This window comes from Leptonychotes weddellii, chromosome 6, assembly GCF_054177405.1.
Source record: "Leptonychotes weddellii isolate Sample4059 chromosome 6, ASM5417740v2, whole genome shotgun sequence".
Taxonomy (NCBI): Eukaryota; Metazoa; Chordata; class Mammalia; order Carnivora; family Phocidae; genus Leptonychotes; species Leptonychotes weddellii.
In genome coordinates, this window is record NC_138374.1 from 111,954,291 (window position 1) to 111,973,458 (window position 19,168).

At 39.0% G+C, this 19,168-nt stretch overlaps 1 protein-coding gene across 2 annotated transcripts; it reads right to left on the bottom strand.

Moving 5' to 3' along the window:
- Positions 1-926: 926 nt before the first annotated feature.
- Positions 927-7,666, bottom strand: ZNF281 (zinc finger protein 281). 2 transcript variants are annotated; one of them, XM_006740489.3, is made up of 2 exons: positions 7,526-7,666; positions 927-7,299 (listed from the first exon to the last, which is right to left on the bottom strand). In XM_006740489.3, the coding sequence occupies exon 2, from the start codon at positions 7,283-7,285 to the stop codon at positions 4,613-4,615; it is 2,673 nt and encodes an 890-aa protein (XP_006740552.2). In that variant the 5' UTR covers positions 7,286-7,299; positions 7,526-7,666; the 3' UTR covers positions 927-4,612. The 2 variants fall into 2 exon arrangements, with proteins under 2 accessions (XP_006740552.2, XP_006740551.2); XM_006740488.3 differs by having other exon boundaries at positions 927-7,303; positions 7,526-7,644.
- Between the last annotated feature and the right edge of the window lie 11,502 nt (positions 7,667-19,168).

Genomic DNA, 19,168 nt, shown 5'->3' on the forward strand with positions numbered 1-19,168 from the left:
CAAGGCAGGGATTTTTTTTAAGTTTATTTATTTTTTTTAGTAATCTCTACACCCAATGTGGGGCTCAAACTCACGACCCTGAGATCAAGAGTTGCATGCTCTTCCCACTGAGCCGGCCAGGTGCCCCAAGGCAGGGATTCTTAAACTAAGGTCCACAGGTTAAGAATTTTTTATTGGGAGTTTTTTTTTTTGGGGGGGGGTGGTTCTTGTGAGCATACAGATTAGCTTGTAAATTTTCATGTGCAAATATATTTCTAATGAATGGGGGTGGGAAGATATCAATTCTATCATAAGCTGCCCAAGGAGTCTGTAACCCTAAAAATGTTATATAGTTCTTCCCTAGAGCCAAAGGCTCATCAAAAATTTAAATAGAATCTACTCAAGTTGGTCACTCACATGCAGTCAATACTTTTTTAAAAAGCAAAACAGACACAAAGAAAAATAATTTTGAAAGTGTATGCCCTCTTTATAGCTTAATCTCTTTTTAAACTCACTGTAATCTCAGAGGCTTTATTTTCGAGTTTTTTGATGAAGGGTAAGACAAGAGAATTCCTGGTGCTGTCTTCATGCTAATGTTCACTTCAAGTAATCAATTAAGGATGTAAATAAATATAACAAGTGGAACTAACACAACTTTTTCCCTCAAAATCTATCAGGAACTACAAGAAGATTGGCAAACCACCACAGATCCTCCTCTGTGGTAAGGGATCCCGTAACAAATATATTCACAGAACATTACTGACATAACCTCACACAACATGATGCATGGATTGTATCATAGCACTAACAAAGGAATCTTGCATCACACTTTTAAAAATTAAAATCCTGTCACTATGGATTAGAAAAACAGGAAGACCATAAAACTCAAAAACTTACAGTCTTCAGATGTAGTTTACTCTAAAAAGATAACTCTTAAGTTCAGAAGCTTATTTATTTTTTTTTTGAGGGAAGTTCTTCAGTTTAACAAGACCTATGAATTTGCAAACTGAGGACTGTATATGCCCTCATGAGGCCATATTGCTCAAACTGTCACCCAGTTCAGGCTCAAATGCTACTAATTACAAGTAAACTACAAAATGCCACACCCCAGGAAGGAACAAAAAGTTTTGCCTCTCTTACATGATCAGTGCAATACATAAAACTAAATGTGAGGTAGAAATATTTCTGTCACTGTTCACAATTTTAAAATATTAAAAATTTTGAGTACAGGGGTGCCTGGCTGACTCTTGATCTAAGGGTTGTGAGTTCGAGCCCCAAGTTGCATGTAGAGCCTACTAAAAAAATTTTTAAGTACAGATTCTTTTCCACATACTTCTGTTCTTATTATTGAATTACCACACAAATTACTGACTAGCAACTGCTAAATTATGGTAGTCCTCATCCTGAATGTACAGCAACACAACAGTTTCCTACTTCATACCCAAACATCTTAAAAGTAAAAACCTTTATTTTAAAAAGATCGTATTCAGATAAGGACATTCCACAGACAGAAACAAAGAGGGGAGGTAGGTGGGTAAAAAAAAAAAATGTTAGCGTTAACCTAGAATGGAGAAGTCATCTGTGCAGAGAAATCAGGAGTTGGATTTGATGCAGACTCAGTGAGATTCTGCTTAGCAGTCTTGTTCAAGAAAATGACCAGATCTAGGAAATGACCTTGGCAAAGAAAGAACTAATTTACTTTTCCGAATCATGTGGGCCCAGGAGTAGATATTTCTCTACAGAGAAATCCATGTTTACGCTTAATATAAATAATTTATCATTTCCCTACAATAGTATCATATGCCCAAAAAAGGGCAAAGTTTCAAAGACCTGTTCTATCCTTTAATATTTTTACTCCTTAATTCAACATTTGTAGCCACTGAATTTCAAAAGCACAATTTTCTCATGATTTTACATAGCCACTTACAGTTTTTCTCCATCTTTAAAAGACACTTCCAAACATTTCTTCCGCATCTCTAATATTTAAATGTCTTACTTCTTTCCTTCTGCTATCTATACTTTCAACCTTTTTAAACATGGTTAAACTATGACTAATACTTTTTTTTTTCCTATTAAAAATGCTCAACGCCATTTCTGTCATACTGTTATCTTATTACAAACCTTTTGAGACAAAAAGGATCCATCTAGAACCAAAAGATATTGGAATCTGATTTTAAATGAGGTCGCAATAAATAGTCTCTCTGATATAATATTTAGGATAGGTAACGCAGTTTCAACAAAACACGTTCTGATTTACATAATTTTAAATTTCTACCCTTCCATAATAGTGCACCTCAAACACAAAGAAAATACTCAACCAATTTTCAAATAAACCTAGAAATATCAAATATTTAAGTTAAAAAAAAACCCAAAAACCACAATAAACATACAAGTCCCTAAAATGCAGGTTATACCACCAGAATAAGGAACTATTTTAGAAAATGTAGTTAATAAAAAAAACCCTGAAAAATGCTACTGGATATTAAGTGATATCTCCTTTCTTCAATTTTGTGATTAACAGGTCTTTTATTGGTAGTAAACTAGAGCAAACAATCAGAATAATACATATGCAGTATTCAGTACACACAATAAAAGTTAAAGAAATTCAAAACCTGTATAAAACAAACACTGGAGAAAAATCATACAGCTTAAGAGATACAGTGGTAAAGGTCCTCTCCATCCTTTGATTACAGCTTGTACTCTGTACCCAATAGAACTTACCGCACTTACCAAAATAAGAAATACAGACTTTTTAGTATTGAGTGTATTTAAGAGGATTAAACACATTTTCTAAGAATCTTGCAATGACAAATAGGTGACCCTTTAGCTGGTAAGCAGACTTAAGGGAGGAAAGTGGGGAAAGGAAATTAACTAATATTTTGTAACCATTTTTAATAATTTCTTATTTTCCAAACACTGCTTTCATAACAGAAGTGTTTTACACTTGCACAATATTAATTACTTTATTATACATGGAAGCCTGTGGTAGGCTGATTACACAATAAGACTGCAAACAACCAGTGGTACTTTTCTGACGTCAGAAGAGTACATAAGACTGAAACATCACCAAAAGTACATAAAAAACTCATCAGCATAAACATCAAAGTACATTAAAAAATATAATCAGGAAAAAAATACAATTGCTAAAAAGTGGTTTAGAGCAGAGCTACTGTCTTATCAGTAGCTTCAAATGGCAATTAGCGTTCATAGCAAATTTTGATGACTTTACAAGACCCCTGTACAATACTGACTAATGCACCCTTTTAAAATGTACATTAAAGGCTGCAATTTCACAAAGAGGTTCTGATGTCATTACTAAATGCAGACACTCTTATCCCTCACATTAGCGATGTCACCAGTTGGAATTACAACCTTAGTAATAATACCTATAGCTCAGAGTATGGGGCTTCATTATACATGGAAATCTGTATGGGTTTTATTTTTTTTTAAAAAGGTACGTGGGGGGTTGTTTATCCTATTGTTCAGTATTTGAATGCCGTAAGGCATATAAAATGTCTAATGAATTACCTAATGGAATGTAAATCATTCTAAAATTTAAACTGTCCAGAGAGAAGAGGGAACAAAGCAGGCTCAGAACTCTAAGAAAGAAGGTAGGACAAGAACAAAAAAACAGAAGTGTGGGTGACATGTAATAACATAGACAAGAGAACAATGTTTTAAGCCATGTATAATAAAAAACGCATACCCCAAATTTCAAAGAATTATGTAATTCCAACTTGGGTTCTAATACTGGTACCAACCAACCACTCGGTCATCAACACTGCCAGATATCGTAACTTCTAATGGAACTACAGCCTTGTTACAGTTGGGATAAGGGGAGGGTGCTATTTTTTTTTTTTCTTCTCTTATTAAAGCTATCATTCCAGGCTTTGATCAAAGATCCAAGAATATTTGTTCTACCAGGCTGGAATGAATGGTTTGGAAGTTCAGAGTACATTTAAAAGCTGCAACAAAATATAGGTAGCCAACATCTCAGAATTTTGGATCAGCCTAGATGGAGACAGCAATTTGAAATGTTTTCGATCCCTTACTTAAAAATGATGAAATGTGTATTAGCCCAGATAGAGCAATTTGAAATGTTTTCAATCCCTTACTTAAATGATGAAATGTGTATCATACTATCTGTAAATTGGATATTCCATTACAGTGATAACGTACAGAATTCCCATGCGTTATTACACTTTCCTGAGAGTAAAGCAATTAGAATAACCTTAATCCTAGCAACAAAGTTTTTTTTGTGTTTTTTTTGTTTTGTTTTGTTTTTTTTTTGTAGGGTTTTTTTTGTTTTTTGGGGTTTTTTTTTTTTTTTGGTTTTTTTTTTTTTTTTGCATTTAAAACTTTTGGGCTATTCCCTGACGATCTATACATGTAAATTTGATTGCTAAACATTGTCACTTTGAATGTCAAACTATTTTTAATCTATTGATTTTGATTAAAAATCATAATACAAACAGAGCTAAAATCACGCTAACAAAATAAACTAAATATGAAAAGTTGCATTGAAAGGGCATTACATTATTCTTAATAGGATCGTGTAGAAACATTCCAATGGCAGTGTTCTCAAAATAAAACAAAATTACATTAGACCTCCAGCCTGGTCACTTTTGGGACCTTACCTGTAACTCTGGCTGGTGGGTGTCTTTACTCTTGTACTACATGGCTCACTTACATCAGACATCATATTTGTATACCCTGAGAAATCTGACACTGAAGTCCTTACTCTATGGTCCACTTCTCCATTAGAGTTAGTGATGAAGGTCATTGGCACCCTGCTGCCCGACTTAAACTGAGAACCAAACGCTTGTGCAAAGTTCTCAATCTGGTACGTTGTTCTAGGCTCTATGTCTTTCTGAGGATCTATCTGGCTAGCTAACTCCTGAGATGGAATCTGAAAGCTTGTTGAGGACTCTAAATTTTTCTGTTGTTCCTTCTGGCTAGTCAATTTCTGAGATGAGGACTGGAAGGCTGATGAAGTCTCTAAATTCTTCTGAGAATCTATCAGATCATCCAGCTCCTGGGAAGGTGTCAACTGCTGATGTGTAGCATCCAAAGCAGATAAATAAAGACCTGGTTGAGATCCAAACAACATCCCAAAAGGAGGCTTTGGCAATGAAGATGGCAACACTGAGGTAACAGATTGGCCGAAACCACACTCCAAAGGAGATGTAGTGTATATTTGTTTTTCTGGAAATAAAGTGTGGTTGTGGAGAGGTGAAGACAAACTGACAAACTGGAAACCGTGTCCAAGAGTAAAACCTGCATTAGTGGATTTTTCAAAAGCCTGCTGGAGGTATTTGGAGTATTCTTGCAACATGCTTGCCTTATCATTTGAAGATGTTTGGGTGCCTGGGCTCAAATTTTCTTCTTGAACCAATTCTGAGTGTTCTCCTGAGGTGTGTAAATCCACTCGTGGTTCCGTTATGTTGAAAGGATCCTCTTTCTGGCTTTCTGATTTGTTGGAGTATTGATCCAAAATACTTTGTAAAACCTCATCAGGAATTCCAGACTTGTCATGACAAGACTTAATTTCAGCATTTAGAGCTGAGGAGTCAATAAGGGACAACGGGGTCTCATTGTCCAAAACACTGACACCTGCAGACTGAATGACGGACTGTTGGGAGACCATGTGTCCCACATTTATAGAAAAGGCACTGTTGCTGCTGGCAGTTGGTAAATATCTTCTTTTCTTTGAAAACTGCATGGCATCATCATAATTACTACTTATTTGGCCTTGTTTGCCACTGGTACTTTGGAGAAGACTAATGGTCTCCACGCTATTATTCGACACTATGCCAAGTGAGCCACTTGGCTTCCCAGACAAGGACTTCTGTCCAACTATGTCTGGTAACGGTGACACAAAATTCAGGTAGTTTTTATCTGTATTCTTTCTGCTTCCTTTTTTAAAGATCAGTTTTGGCACCCTTTTCTGCAGTTCATCAATACCAGTGCCAATTATGCCTCCACCGGAAGACACAGTGGGCATTTCTACCGAGTAGCTCTGCATGTTTAGATTATTTGAAATTTGCGATTCATTTGTTTTACCAGTCTTATGTTCCTTATTTTCAACAGCTATGCTTTTTGACTTCGTTTTTCTCCTTGAAGAACTTGTATTTCCCTGAGACAACACAGCCAGATTACCCATATTGTTATGGGTTGATGACCCAGGTTCTGCACTAGCGGCTCCTTTAGCTATGGCTTCACCACATGTGCGCCTGTGCTTCAACAGTCTATCAGTCCTTGAAAAATACTGTTGGCAAGTGTCACATTTATATGGCTTTTCTCCACTATGTGTCCTCTTGTGTCTCTCCATATGGTACTTCTGAATAAACTTCATGCTGCACTGATCACATCCAAATGGCTTCTCTCTACTATGAATTTTCTCATGTCTCTGCAGTAGGTATTTCTGAATGAAACCCATACTACACTGGCTGCACTGGAAAGGTCTCTCTCCAGTATGAATGAGGACATGTCTGCGCAGGTGATAGGAGCTTCTGAAAGCAGCACTACAGTGATCACAGATATGAGGTTTCTGACTTGGGGACAGGATGGCACCTTCTCCATCTCCAACCAAAGAAGGCTTGGAAGATGCACCTGGCTTCCTCTTGGCTTTGATTCCCTGAGATTCTGGCTTTGGCCTCTTTGCCTTTTTGACATTAGTGTCCTGCTTTGGCTCCTCATTGCCATGGTGCTCATCAGTCCTGCTACTGCTGCTGAGCAATACGTCGCGGGGGTGCTGGGCTGGCTGCTGCTGGGCATGCTGGTGGAGAATACTGAGGTCCTGGATGACGCCGTGGCTCCCCCCATCCCCACCTCCTAGGCCTGGAGATCGCTCTTCAGCCCCAGCGAACAGCCCCCCATAGTGGTGGTGGTGGTGGTGGTGGGGGGGGGGCTGCTGCTCCTCCGGATCAGCGGGTTTCTCCTGTTTGATGCTAACCAAAGACTGCAAGAATCCCCAGGAGGTCCTCTGCGAGGGGAAGGCCGCGGCTGACGCCGCCGGCTCCTTCTTGAAAGTCATGTCCGGGGCTGGCGGAGGGGGGGGCTCAGCGGCCGGGGCTGCGGAGGTAGAGGAGGATAACACGCACTGCGGGGGAGGGGCGGCCGACCCCGCCGGCCGGGTGAAGCTGGTGACCGGGGGAAGCCGGTGGTTGAACATAACCATACCCTGGGGAAAGGTGGGTTCCATCTCTGCCCTCCTGCTGCCGCCGCCGCCGCCGCCGCCGCCGCCGGAGCCGCCGCTACTGCCGGTACCACCGCCGCCACTCAGGAACCCGCTGCCGATTTTCATACCCCGGAGGAGGCCTGGCTGAGGAGAGGAGGAGGAAGAGGGAAGAGGGAGGAAAGGGGGTGGAACCGGGCCCCGGGCCGGGACCACCGCAGCGCCCAGGACCCCGCCGCGCCGCCGCCCAGACCGCAACGCGCCCAGCACTAATTCCCAGCCCGGCCGCCGCCGGCACCGGTACGCATGGTCCTGCGACTCTTCCCTAGGCCTCGCCCTCTCCCTCTCCGACCCACCGGCAACACTTACGGGTACCGCCGCCGCCGCAGCCGCCGTCGCCTCCAGTTAATAAAAATAACGCCGTCCTCTCCACAATGGAATTAAAAGCCTCCCCTGTACTGCGCAGCCGCGGCGCGGTGTCTGCTGGGAACTCCCCAACCCAGCCAGAGGGGAGCTCTGTGGAGCCACGGCGCCTGCGCCGCAGCTTCCGCCCGGCCTGCCTGTCAATCACTGGGGCGGTTGGGCGGAGGGGAGGCCCAGGGCTCGAGGGGCGGGGATTTGGATGCCCTGTAGAAAGAGGCTTCCAGGCGAGCAGGCGTGATTGGTGGGCTGCACTGACGGCGGTGGACGTGGATGAGGGCTTCTGGGGGAGGCCGCTCAGGAGGTGGAACCCAAGGGGCGGAATTACGCAGGACCGTAATGCAGCGTGGCTTGGGGGCTGCAGAGAAAGAGGCTGGCGGAAAAGGTGGGGGAAACTGAGGACTGCTGAATGTGGGGGCTTTCTCTGCTTTACAGTTTGCAGTCCAAGTATTGAATCAAAATCCAAACCCGCAAGTGGATCACTTAGGGCACTTTTGGTTCTACCTAAAAGCAGTAAATTTCAAGTGCTCAACATTTATTAAAACATTGCTTCTGTTATCCCTCTTAGTTTGGAAACATTTTAATAATGGGCGTGTATCCTTTGCACTTAGAGGAGGAGCCTGCTGTGAAACCGCAATAGAGGTACCGTTGCAAAAAAAAAAAAAAAAAAAAAAAAGTTGTCTTGTTGCCAACCTACCTGAAGGCTACTGGAAAAGGAAACCGCGTGTAATCCAGGTGCAGCAGCCCTGTAAAACACGCCCACACACATACTTCGTCATCATCAGATGTTATTTAAATTCCCACATACCTTTTCAGTCTGGCTAATGAGTCTGTTTGCCGTGTTATATTGTTGCCTAGCCCCTTATGTTACTTGTGAAAAACTGACTACTAGGCCCTTCTAAGATCTCTACTGGGATTCACTCTGCCCTCCCCGAGCATAGAATGCTGAGAAACGCAGGCAAAATTACGAATTTTTTCTTAAGGGAAAATTACAAAGTAAAATCTTGAAATCAAAGACCAACAAAAATCAAACAAGTCTTTACTCAGTGCCTAATGTATACAAAGCACTCACTCTCATATTAAGCATGCAGAAATCTAAACCAGCAACTTGCCTACCAGAGACTATTTATAAATCACAGAATTTTTTTCATAAAAGAACTAGAACTGTGACAATAATTTACTTACATAGTATATTTTTTTCTTTTTTTTTTTTTTTAAAGATTTTATTTATTTATTTGACAGAGAGAGAGACACAGCGAAAGAGGGAACACAAGCAGGGGGAGTGGGAGAGGGAGAAGCAGGCTTCCCACTGAGCAGGGAGCCCGATGCGGGGCTCGATCCCAGGACCCTGGGACCATGACCTGAGCCAAAGGCAGACGCTTAACGACTGAGCCACCCAGGTGCCCCACATAGTATATTTTCTTAATGAAATTTCAAGTCAGTTTTCTCAATATTTCTAGCTAAATAACTTCTCATAATTAAATAATAAATGACTTCTCTGAGAAATTTCACCATTGAGACCATAAATACTATTCATTATTCGTTATGGGCTTCTCTTAGCCTGCTTAAAAACTTAAAAGATAATATTTAATGATCATTTTGAGGTAAGAATATTTTTCTAATTCTATGCAATTACGTATAAGCATTCTGCCACTTAAAACTGTGAAACTTTAATACCATCAAGTATAGTTAAGTGTTAAAAGAAAGACTGAAAATTCAAAATCTTAAGGCAGTAGTAAAATATTAGTCAATGCCTATGAGAAATGAGGCTGTCCCTTTATTCAGGGTGTCAGTGTTTAATGGTAAGCTGGGATGCATATAAGCTAGTCCAAGCATGAAGGGCAGTAGGACACTCATGTGAAAAGCCAACTTTGTTCCTCAGTTATCAAGATAAGAAACCTGTCATTTCTCTCATTCACTCTGTCAGCCTTGAGATACTCCAAGCAGACTTACCTCTGTGTTGTATATCCCATATATCAGGAAGATGAAGACACCCTGTAAAATAAAATGGAGGGAAAAAGCTGTTAACACTAATCATTTCAGCAGTAGAAATACCTGAAATAAACTTTCCTGGGAACAGACAAAAGAAGACACACTTCATCAAGGTCAATTTATTTTTCTATTTTTCAACATTAGAAGCTGTACCTTGAGCATTTATAAGGTAACATACCAGCACATCACTTATAGTGGTTGTGCTATTCAATTCTCCACAAATAGAAAGTAAGAATACCATTCCCAGTACATAGAATATTAATTAGAAAAGTCAGTATGCCAGTCTCTGGAAGATAGCTGGGTAATGAAAAAATTAAACTCAGAAAATGTCATCAAAGGAATCACAGAAATAGCACTCAGCATCAGTGTTTCTAAGAACTGCTTTAGAATACAGCAACTAGAATATATTTGTTACCATCTTCAATGGGGTAAAAAAATTTTTTTTTAATCAAAACAGCTAAAAGGATAAACTTAGGGTAATAAATATGAGTAGCTTTTAAATAATATTTAAAATATCAGTTCAAGTTAAGGTAAAATTTCACATTATCACTTGTAAAATTGCACACATTTTTATTGTAACCTTTATAAAAAAAAGTTCCAAAGATCTGCTATTTATTAGTCCTTAGTTTTAGAAAATACTTAATTGTAAAATATAAAATGAATCTCACTCTTAACTCTAAAAGATTAATTTTTTAAGTAAGTAAAACTGATATAGTTTAAACTTAGTAGAGATAATAGCAAGAAATTTTCCATGTGTTTTTGCCTTACAGAGGAAATAAAAATCTATGTTGTCCTCTTCTTGTTAGGTATTAGTAAACGAAATGTTAGATAGAGATCTGCACTAACTTCCGGAAATGGTTCAAATAGTTAAGAAATGTGACATTTTCAAAAGGAAAATATTACAGGAATATCTTAATATTTGTTTTACATCTGAGTACTTAACATTTTACAGGTAATGGAAAAAATCCTGTAACAAGGAGATTGAATAAAACAGAAAGTTTTGCTCTTGTTAGTTTATTTTGTAATAGACTCTATTTTTTAAAAACAGTTTTAGATTTGCAAAAAAATTGAGAAGATAGTACCAAGAGGTTGCATGTATCCCACACCTAATTTCCTCAATTATCAACATTTTACTTTTTAAAAAATATTATTTATTTATTTATTTATTTATTTATTTCAGAGGGAGAGAGAGTTTTAAGCAGACTCCATGCTGAATGTGGAGCCCAACATGTGGCTCGATCTCATGACCCTGAGATCATGACCTGAGCTGAAACCAAGAGTTGGACCCTTAACTGACCGTGTGACCCAGGTGCCCTTCATCATTTTACTTTTTAAATTTTTTTTTAAAGTAATCTTTACACCCAATGTGGGGCTTGAATTCACCACACCCGAAATCAAGAGTTGCATGCTCTACTGACTGAGCCAGACAGGTGTCCCTGATCACTTTACATTAGTATGGTATATTCATTACAGTTAATCTTACTGGTTTTCAATACTGTTCTCTATGTGATTTCAGAAACAAACTTGCATTATATGTGTTTGTATTAAGAAGAAAAATTGATAAAGAGTTTTGAACAACCAAAAATTTCCATTGGGTCATAAACTATTAAAAATTCAAACACAGTGAGAGTTTTTTCACTGTGCATACATGATATTCCATAGCTCAATACCAACACTCAAGTCCATCCTACAAGAGCCTTTCTCAAGATCTACACAGTACAGAATGAATTCAAGCTGCTTAGATGGTACTCATTTTATAGACTACTTGTCTACCTATATTCTAGATAATTCAAGAAAAAAAATTCTTCTCTGATTTATGACAAAACTGTAAGATAATTAACAGTACTCCTTCCTTTCATAATTGCTAATTCTTTATTTCATGTTGTGTTATATAGATATAAAATTAAGAGTAGGTCACTCAAATTTTACTTATATTTATGAGATAGAAGTATTTTGCTCTGTGCAATAGAGTTCTTCACTACAATGTCTTGTATATTGAACAGTATGCACTATGATTTGTATATGTTAAGAAATTCAGCTGTTTCATCTTTATGGTGCTTTGAAAATCAGAGAGCCCTTCTACAATGTGTGCCATCACTCCTGTAATTTATCCATTTTGTAAATTCAATTTTCTCTAAAAGAAAAGAGAATTTTAAAAAATCTCATTTATTCTTCATGTCTCAGTAAAGTAAGGAAGATATGGAGTATGTCCTAATATTTTTATTTACAGTACGTTCATGTTACTCATTACACATTTTAAATTTTAATACATTTAACTCTTTAAAGGCACAGGAGATGATCAACAACAAAAGTCTCCCTTTTGAAAAAAGGATTTAGACTGAAAAACAATTTTAAATAAAGGCAATTCCAATCTCAGAGGTTTTTTGGCTCTTTCTCCTTTTTCTTCAACAGATGCACACTGAAGAGCATGACAAGCAATCCCCAAAATGATGACTTCAAAGACCCTGACAAAGCCTGAAACTTGAAATCACTCCAAGGAATCTCTGCTTTTCTTTCTCGTGGATTGTCTACCAGATGCCACCACCACCACCAGTCAAAAGGTAAAACATTAATAATAATAATTAATTAATGTAATTGTATACTTTATTCATGATGACTTTTTCCCCCCATGGATTTTACCAACTATTGACAGTTGTGATCATTTAGATCTAACTCTACAGAACTTCATAAACCCTTCACTACTGGATACACATCTCATTTTCTCTATTTTCCAAAGGGAAGAATCAAAACAGGAACAGCGAAACATAAAAATCTTAAGCCATAGCTAGGAGCCACTTTTAAATCCCTGCAGAGAGAATACCTTTAAGAACAGCTGGGCGGAACCAACTGCCAAATTTCAACTGGCACTGAGGTTTCTGAGCTCCTTATATGAACATTCTGTCCCACCAAAGAGTGAATCTTGTATGTATGCCACATGTCTGAAATGAATCATCCCTCATGTCTGTTAGGTGGTTTCTGCTATTCCATCCATTAGACATATCCACTCATAATATATATGGAGTATTGATCTATCATGGAACCAATTTCTCAGTGTTTTAACCACAATAAAAATAACAGTAATTAGATAGGAAGCATCCCAGGTTGTACCTGGATTCCTGTAGCATGTGTATATTTTATGGGTAGGAGCCAGGACTAGGGAAAGAACACAAGGTATTACATCTGATATTGTATAGGAGTTAAAAATAGAAACTTAAAGGAAAGAGGGGGGAAAATCATACTATGTGATTTTATTTTCATTTTTATATGGAATATTAAAAAGCGAGGCAGCTTTGTAAATATCTTCATTGTCAAAAATGTTCATTGAATAATATCGGCCGATAGATTCAATGGCTGACATCTAGTCTGTTATTTTTATATCGATTGTTCTGTACTTTGGTAGTGCACTTCGTGACTGCTACACAATCATTCTTTTCAGTGGTAATGTATTCTTTCCTGGCGATACAAAGAACAGGAAGGTGCCACCACACACAGTACATTGCCTATTCAAGAATCAGAATAATATTAACAATGCTAATATATGTATAGCTCTCTCAAAGCACTTTCATTTACATAATTCCATTTGTTCCTCACTACAATACTGCAACGTAGGCAGCATGAGTATTATTAGCTTTTTTTTTTTTTTAATATATGAGGAGTTTGAGGCTTGCTCAAAATGCCACAGTGCTGACAAGTTGGCAGAGGCAAGGATTAGCGTTCTGATTCCTCATCTAATGCGCTTTCACATACAACTGCCTTAAATAGACACCTTTGTAACTCTGAAGTCACCAGCTTCAAGGTAAAACAACTGGGACGATCTTTCAAAGCTGAGGTTTTTCTGAAAGCATATTACCGTTTGATTAGCTCAGAAGGTCAGGGACTTGGTATGCAGTAATAGGGCTTCAAACCACCCTGGTGCCCTACCAATAAGATACCCTAGCAAGTGCAACAGGAAATATGCTTTGCAACAATGATTCTCAGTTGCTATGTGCCAGGTTCTGTCTTTTGTACTTTCCTTACAAATTCTCCTTCAATGATGTATATTTGCTAGTTGCCAGGAAACATCTTTTCCCATCAAAATGCTGCTAGGTAACCACATAGTCAAATATCCTTTATCATTATCATCATTTACTGAACTTCTTTGAATGTATGATACTATGCCGTGTGCTTTTGTTTATTTACAAATCATGCTCCAACCTAGTTTCTATAAACAGTTCCCATTTGGGGGGCTAAATCCCATAGAAATAAATGCATTCGTGTGCAAGGATAGGTCCATTTGAGGTTGCTTGTTGCTGTGTGTAGTGGTAAAGAACTGGAAACAACCTGAATGCCCTTCAACACAGGAATGGCTGAATGGATTGTGGTGTCTTCATCCCTTATGATATTAGGTAGCTGAGAGAATGAGGTAGAGCTATGTTCATTGGCCTGGAGTTATTTCCATGCATTGTTAAATGAGAAAAGCAAGAGGAAAAGACGTGTGTTATACACGCTCATTTTTGTAAAACAAAAGACAAAACCCTCCCTTCCCCCTCCCCAAATATAACTGATTCAACAGGAGAAAGGTGTGGAAAGGTGCACACCAAACTGTTGTCACTGGTTTCCCAGTGGAAAGGATGAGAGGGAGAGGAGGCAAGTCAAACATGACAGAAGCACACCAGAGAAACATGCATGACCTCATCAAAAGAGGTGGAATATATAAGTCTTTGGAGCATATTAAATATGAATGTAGAAAACAGAATCTGCACATGGATAAGGATCTAAAGAAAAGATGGACAAATAAAATACTGATTTGATTTGGGGATAAGATTGTGGGTTTTTTTCTTGATTCCTATTATTACTATTTTTTTTTTTTAAGATTTTATTCATTTATTTGAGAGAGTGAGAGAGAGAGGGTCAGAGGGAGAAGCAGACCCCTGCTGAGCAGGGAGCCCAATGTGGGGCTCGATCCCGGGACTCCAGGATTATGACCTGAGCTGAAGGCAGCTGCTTAACTGACTGAGCCACCCAGGCACCCCGTTACTATCATTTTTTAAGATTTTATTTTTAAATCATCTCTACACCCAACATGCGGCTCAAACTCACAACCCAAGATCAAGAGTCACATACTTTACCAACTGAGCCAGCCAAACGCCCCCCTATTATTTTAATATAAAGAGTACAATACATTTGAATGAAAAAAGATGGAAGTGGGTTTATTTAAAGTGAATTTATTATTTTTTTAAATGGGTTTATAATTTAACAATAAATGTATATTCATCGTGATTAGTAGACTGAAAGAAACATAAGCAGTTTATACAATAGAACACATCATTAATTTTGCCAGGGAAAGAGGGTGGAAGGTGGCAAGGGAGCTAAAATCTATTAAGTGATGACCTGTTTTGCATTATGCATTCGGTTGCTACTTTTCTGAAGATCTGACTCTTGAAGAAGAAGGAAGGGTGCCCAGAGAGACAGCCTGGAAAGGGCATTTACAAGAGAGATCTTTGAAAAAAGCACAGCTTCCGGAGAGCACAGAGCTCTCCCAGGGACCTGCAAGGAGCTCAGAATTGCTAAAGCCAGTGGCTTTCAAGCTAGAGAGGGGCAGCTGACGAAACCAGAAGCAGGGACAACAGCAATCTGGGAAAGGCCGTGCGTATCATGTCAAGGAATGCAGTTATTCTTCTCTTAGAAAAGGGGATCATTAAAAAGTTTTAATCAGGAAAGTGGTGTCATGAGTTTTGGGGTTTTGTTTTGTTTCTTTTGTTTTTTTGTTTGTTTTTTGAAGTAACTCTAGTAGCATTGAGGGAGATGGGTTATAGAGGCACAGGGCAACCAGTTAGGAAGCTATCATCAGGGTAAGAGAATCAAAACTAGGGAAATGGTTACGAGAATGCAGAGACGTTTAAGCGGCACAGTCAAATAGCAAATGGACAGGATGCTGACCTCACATGATGGGAAAAGCAGAGAGTGGGGTTAGAGATGATAGATTTTTGGCTTCGTTATGGGGGGGGCAGGGGGGTGGTACCATCTCCTAAGATAGAGAATTAAATGGACAAAATGCCTGCTTGTTGCAGAAAAGAACACATTTATTATTTTATATGTTTTGAATGTGAGAGTGGTCCAGTGAGCAATTGGACACCAAAGTCTGAGCCTTGGGAAGGATATCTGGGATAGAGATACAGGTTTGGGAATCATCTGAGTATGGACGGAAGTAGATGCCCTCAACTAGGGAGTGTGTAAAGTACGTAAAGGCAATGGCTTTGGACAGACTTCTGGAAATGTCATCCCTGCTTCAGAGTTGAGCAGAGAGAAAAGAACCAATGAAGGAGGAGTCAGAGAGGTTGAGAGAGGGTGTTTTCGTGGGAGCCAATGGAAGAGAGTTTCAAAGAAGTAATGATTAGTGGCAAATATAGGTTAAAAGCATAAACTCTGAAACCAAACTGCCTAGGTTCCAGTATAGCTCTGCCACTTACTAGCTGTGTGAGCTTGGGCAAAGTACTGAACATCTCTGTGCCTCACTTTCATCATGTATAAAATGCTCACAGTAAAGTACCTGTTCCATAAGATTGTTAGGGAAACTAAATTAGTACATGATTGTAAAGTGCTTAGAACAGTGCCTAGCACAGGTAATTGCTGTATGAGTGTTTGACTGAATGTCACAGTAAGATCAACTAAGAAAGGACCTGAAAATGACATTGGATTTGGGAGTTACTGATTCTTTGCATTTATATTTGAGTAACTACTATATGTCAGGCACTGAGGAGATAGTCATGAACAAAACGTTGATCTTGCTCTTGAGGAGCTTCCATTCCGCTGAAAAGCATTTATTGAGTTTGTACTGTGTGCACTGTTCTAATCACCTGACGAGCATTACTACCTTGCTCATTCCTCACAATTACCGAGGATGTAGGTACCATAATCATCCTCATTTTACAAGTAAAAACAGTGAGCAGCATGGAGGGGTTCAGCAAGATGCCGGAGCCAGGAGGTGGCAGAAGCGGGATTTGAATTGAGCTGGACTGGCTCCGGAGAACACCTCCTTAACTTCTAAATCATATTGTCTCCAGGTGGCTGCTGGTGAGCTCAGCAAGAGTGGCTTTAGAGGCATGGTGGGGACAATACCAAACTGTAGTAAACTGAACATTGAATGGGAGCTAGTTAATTAAGAGAGAGGTTGAGAAAGGTTGAAAGCATTTCCACAGAGAACCAAACTGACAAGTCCAAGTATGTGGATTTGTGGGGGATTTATTCTATTTGGGTGATAGAGTAAGAAACGCTACAAGATTAAGTAGTGAGCATGTTCTTTAGTCAAGTCTTTCTCAAAATACCTGTTTCTGCTATTCCTTTGCAGGGAGCTTGGTCTGATTCTGAATTAGCAGGTCCCAGGAATCTGCATTTTTAACACACACCCAAGTTGTTCTGATGCATAATAAAATTTAAGAATTAATTCCAGCTCTACTATGTACTAACTCTGTGACCTAGGGCAAATTACTCAATCTCTCTGCAATTCAGTTTTCTCACTGAATATGGAGATAATAACAGTTTGTTGGGAGGATTGAGGAGGCAAATTTTTAGCACAACACCTGGCTCAAAATAAGCCTTCTGTATGTATTTGTTACGTAAAATAAACAAATCACTGTTTTAAGGGATAATCAGCAAATAAAAGAGTCTATAACTTTAGAGAGGTAGTAGTTGGCTTTATTTAGAGACGAAATAAATTCTGTCTTGCATCAACTTTCAGGTATTGTGACCAAAAGGCTTAGGGAGTAAATAAATTAGGAATAATTTCAGGATCGGATTTAGACAGTTTTGACAACAGGAATTTTCTTCTATAGGTCATTTTCTTAAAGTTAAGATGATTGGTGAGGTATGAGGCATATTGTAAATAGGGGTCACCATTTTACAGATCAGTGCTACAAGGATTTCAAAATATAAATATTATATGAATCAGGACATTTGTGGTTGCAAATGACAGAAACGCAGCTCAAACCAGATGAAACAAATAAAAGCAATTGATTGAGAGCGTTCTCAGAATTGAATAAATAGTTGAATAATTAAATCTCAGATTGGCAAGAAGAGGAATGAACAAAGAATTCTCTGCTTCTCAGCCATTCTCCCAGATCATTTTTCTGTGGTAGAAGATGTAGCACCCAAAGGGTCCAGGCTCTTGTCCTTACAGCTTTTAATACAAGGGAAAAACTGGCTTTTCTTTCTCAACTCTTGAGATAGGATTCTGGCCCCATTTAGGTCACCTGTCCCTCTGAATCACTCACTGTGGTGCAGGGAATGAGCTATTATGGTTGGCTCAGACTGGTTTATAAGTCTACCCCTTAACCAATCCTGTGATCAGAAAAGCACCCCCGGATTCTGAGTTTTAAAAGAGAAGAAATAGGGGGACTGGGTGGCTCAGTCGGTTAAGCATCTGCCTTCAGCTCAGGTTGTGATCCCAGGGTCCTGGGATTGAGTCCCGCATTGGGCTCCCTGCTCAGCAGGGAGTCTGCTTCTCCCTCTCCCTCTGCCCTTCCCCTGCTCAGGCTTGCTCATGTGCTCTCTCTCTCACAAATAAATAAATAAAATTTTTTAAAAAAGAGAGAGAGAAGAAATAATCATAGTGACCAATGAGAGGTCTCACACCTGAGAGACAAAGATTATGTGAAAAGAGAGTATGTGCAATAAAACCTGCTTGGATGGAAAATCCTGATCAGAGTCTTTGTAGTTTTCCATTAAGACCAAATTAGTCATTTACTCTGGAAAGTGGCAGTGTTATTAAAGGAATTCTAAGAATTAAATTACCATAGAAGCCAGTGATGTAAAGAGGCATGGAAATAATTAGAATGGGTGTGGGAAATAAAGGCCAAGAGCCACACGAGGAAGATATTGGAGGATCCCAAATGAGTTTACCACCATGGAGGCAAGGCATTGTCAGTGACAGCAGAGGCAGATGAAAAAATCTGAACGTGTTCTTCAGAAAAAAGTTGTAGAATTTGATTGACTGGGTACAAGAAGCCAAGGAAGAATAAGTGCCAAGGAAATGTGAATATGTTAAACTTGAATGTAAAACAGAAAAGGGAGATTTGCAGTAACAATGTGGAAGACAGGGAGGGGCATTGGTAGCGATTTTGAAAGGAGAGCTTAGCCAGACCATTTTCCAGGAGAAGCACATGAGAGGATGTAGGAAAAGAAAGAAATAGAGAGAGTTGGTTTTTTGACAAAGCATACAATTAAAAAAGACAATCCTCTGATGGAACAGATTCTGCAAAACAACCCACATTATAATTACAAAAGCGAGCGGGAAAACAACAGACATTTCTGTCTGTCCTGTGCGTACCCAGCTTTCTACGTTAACACAATTACCATTCCCAGTTATGGTTGCTTCACCGATACTTTAGTCAGCTCAATCTTATTAAGATTTTAGTATTTCTTAATTCAGGATATTGATTTTAACAAACGTAATGGAATTTTACAGAATGTGATATTTGGTGTCTAGATTAACCTGAAAGTCAGGATGTCAGATGGGACATTCACATCTCTGTTCATACCTCTATTATAATGTTTCTTTTTTTTTTTTAAGATTTTATTTATTTGAGAGAGAGAGAGCGGGTGCACACGCGCGTGCGTGCACGA

Bases quoted from the DNA above. Each gene is read 5' to 3' on its own strand.
- ZNF281 (XM_006740489.3), bottom strand. From the start codon at position 7,285: ATGAAAATCGGCAGCGGGTTCCTGAGTGGCGGCGGTGGTACCGGCAGT.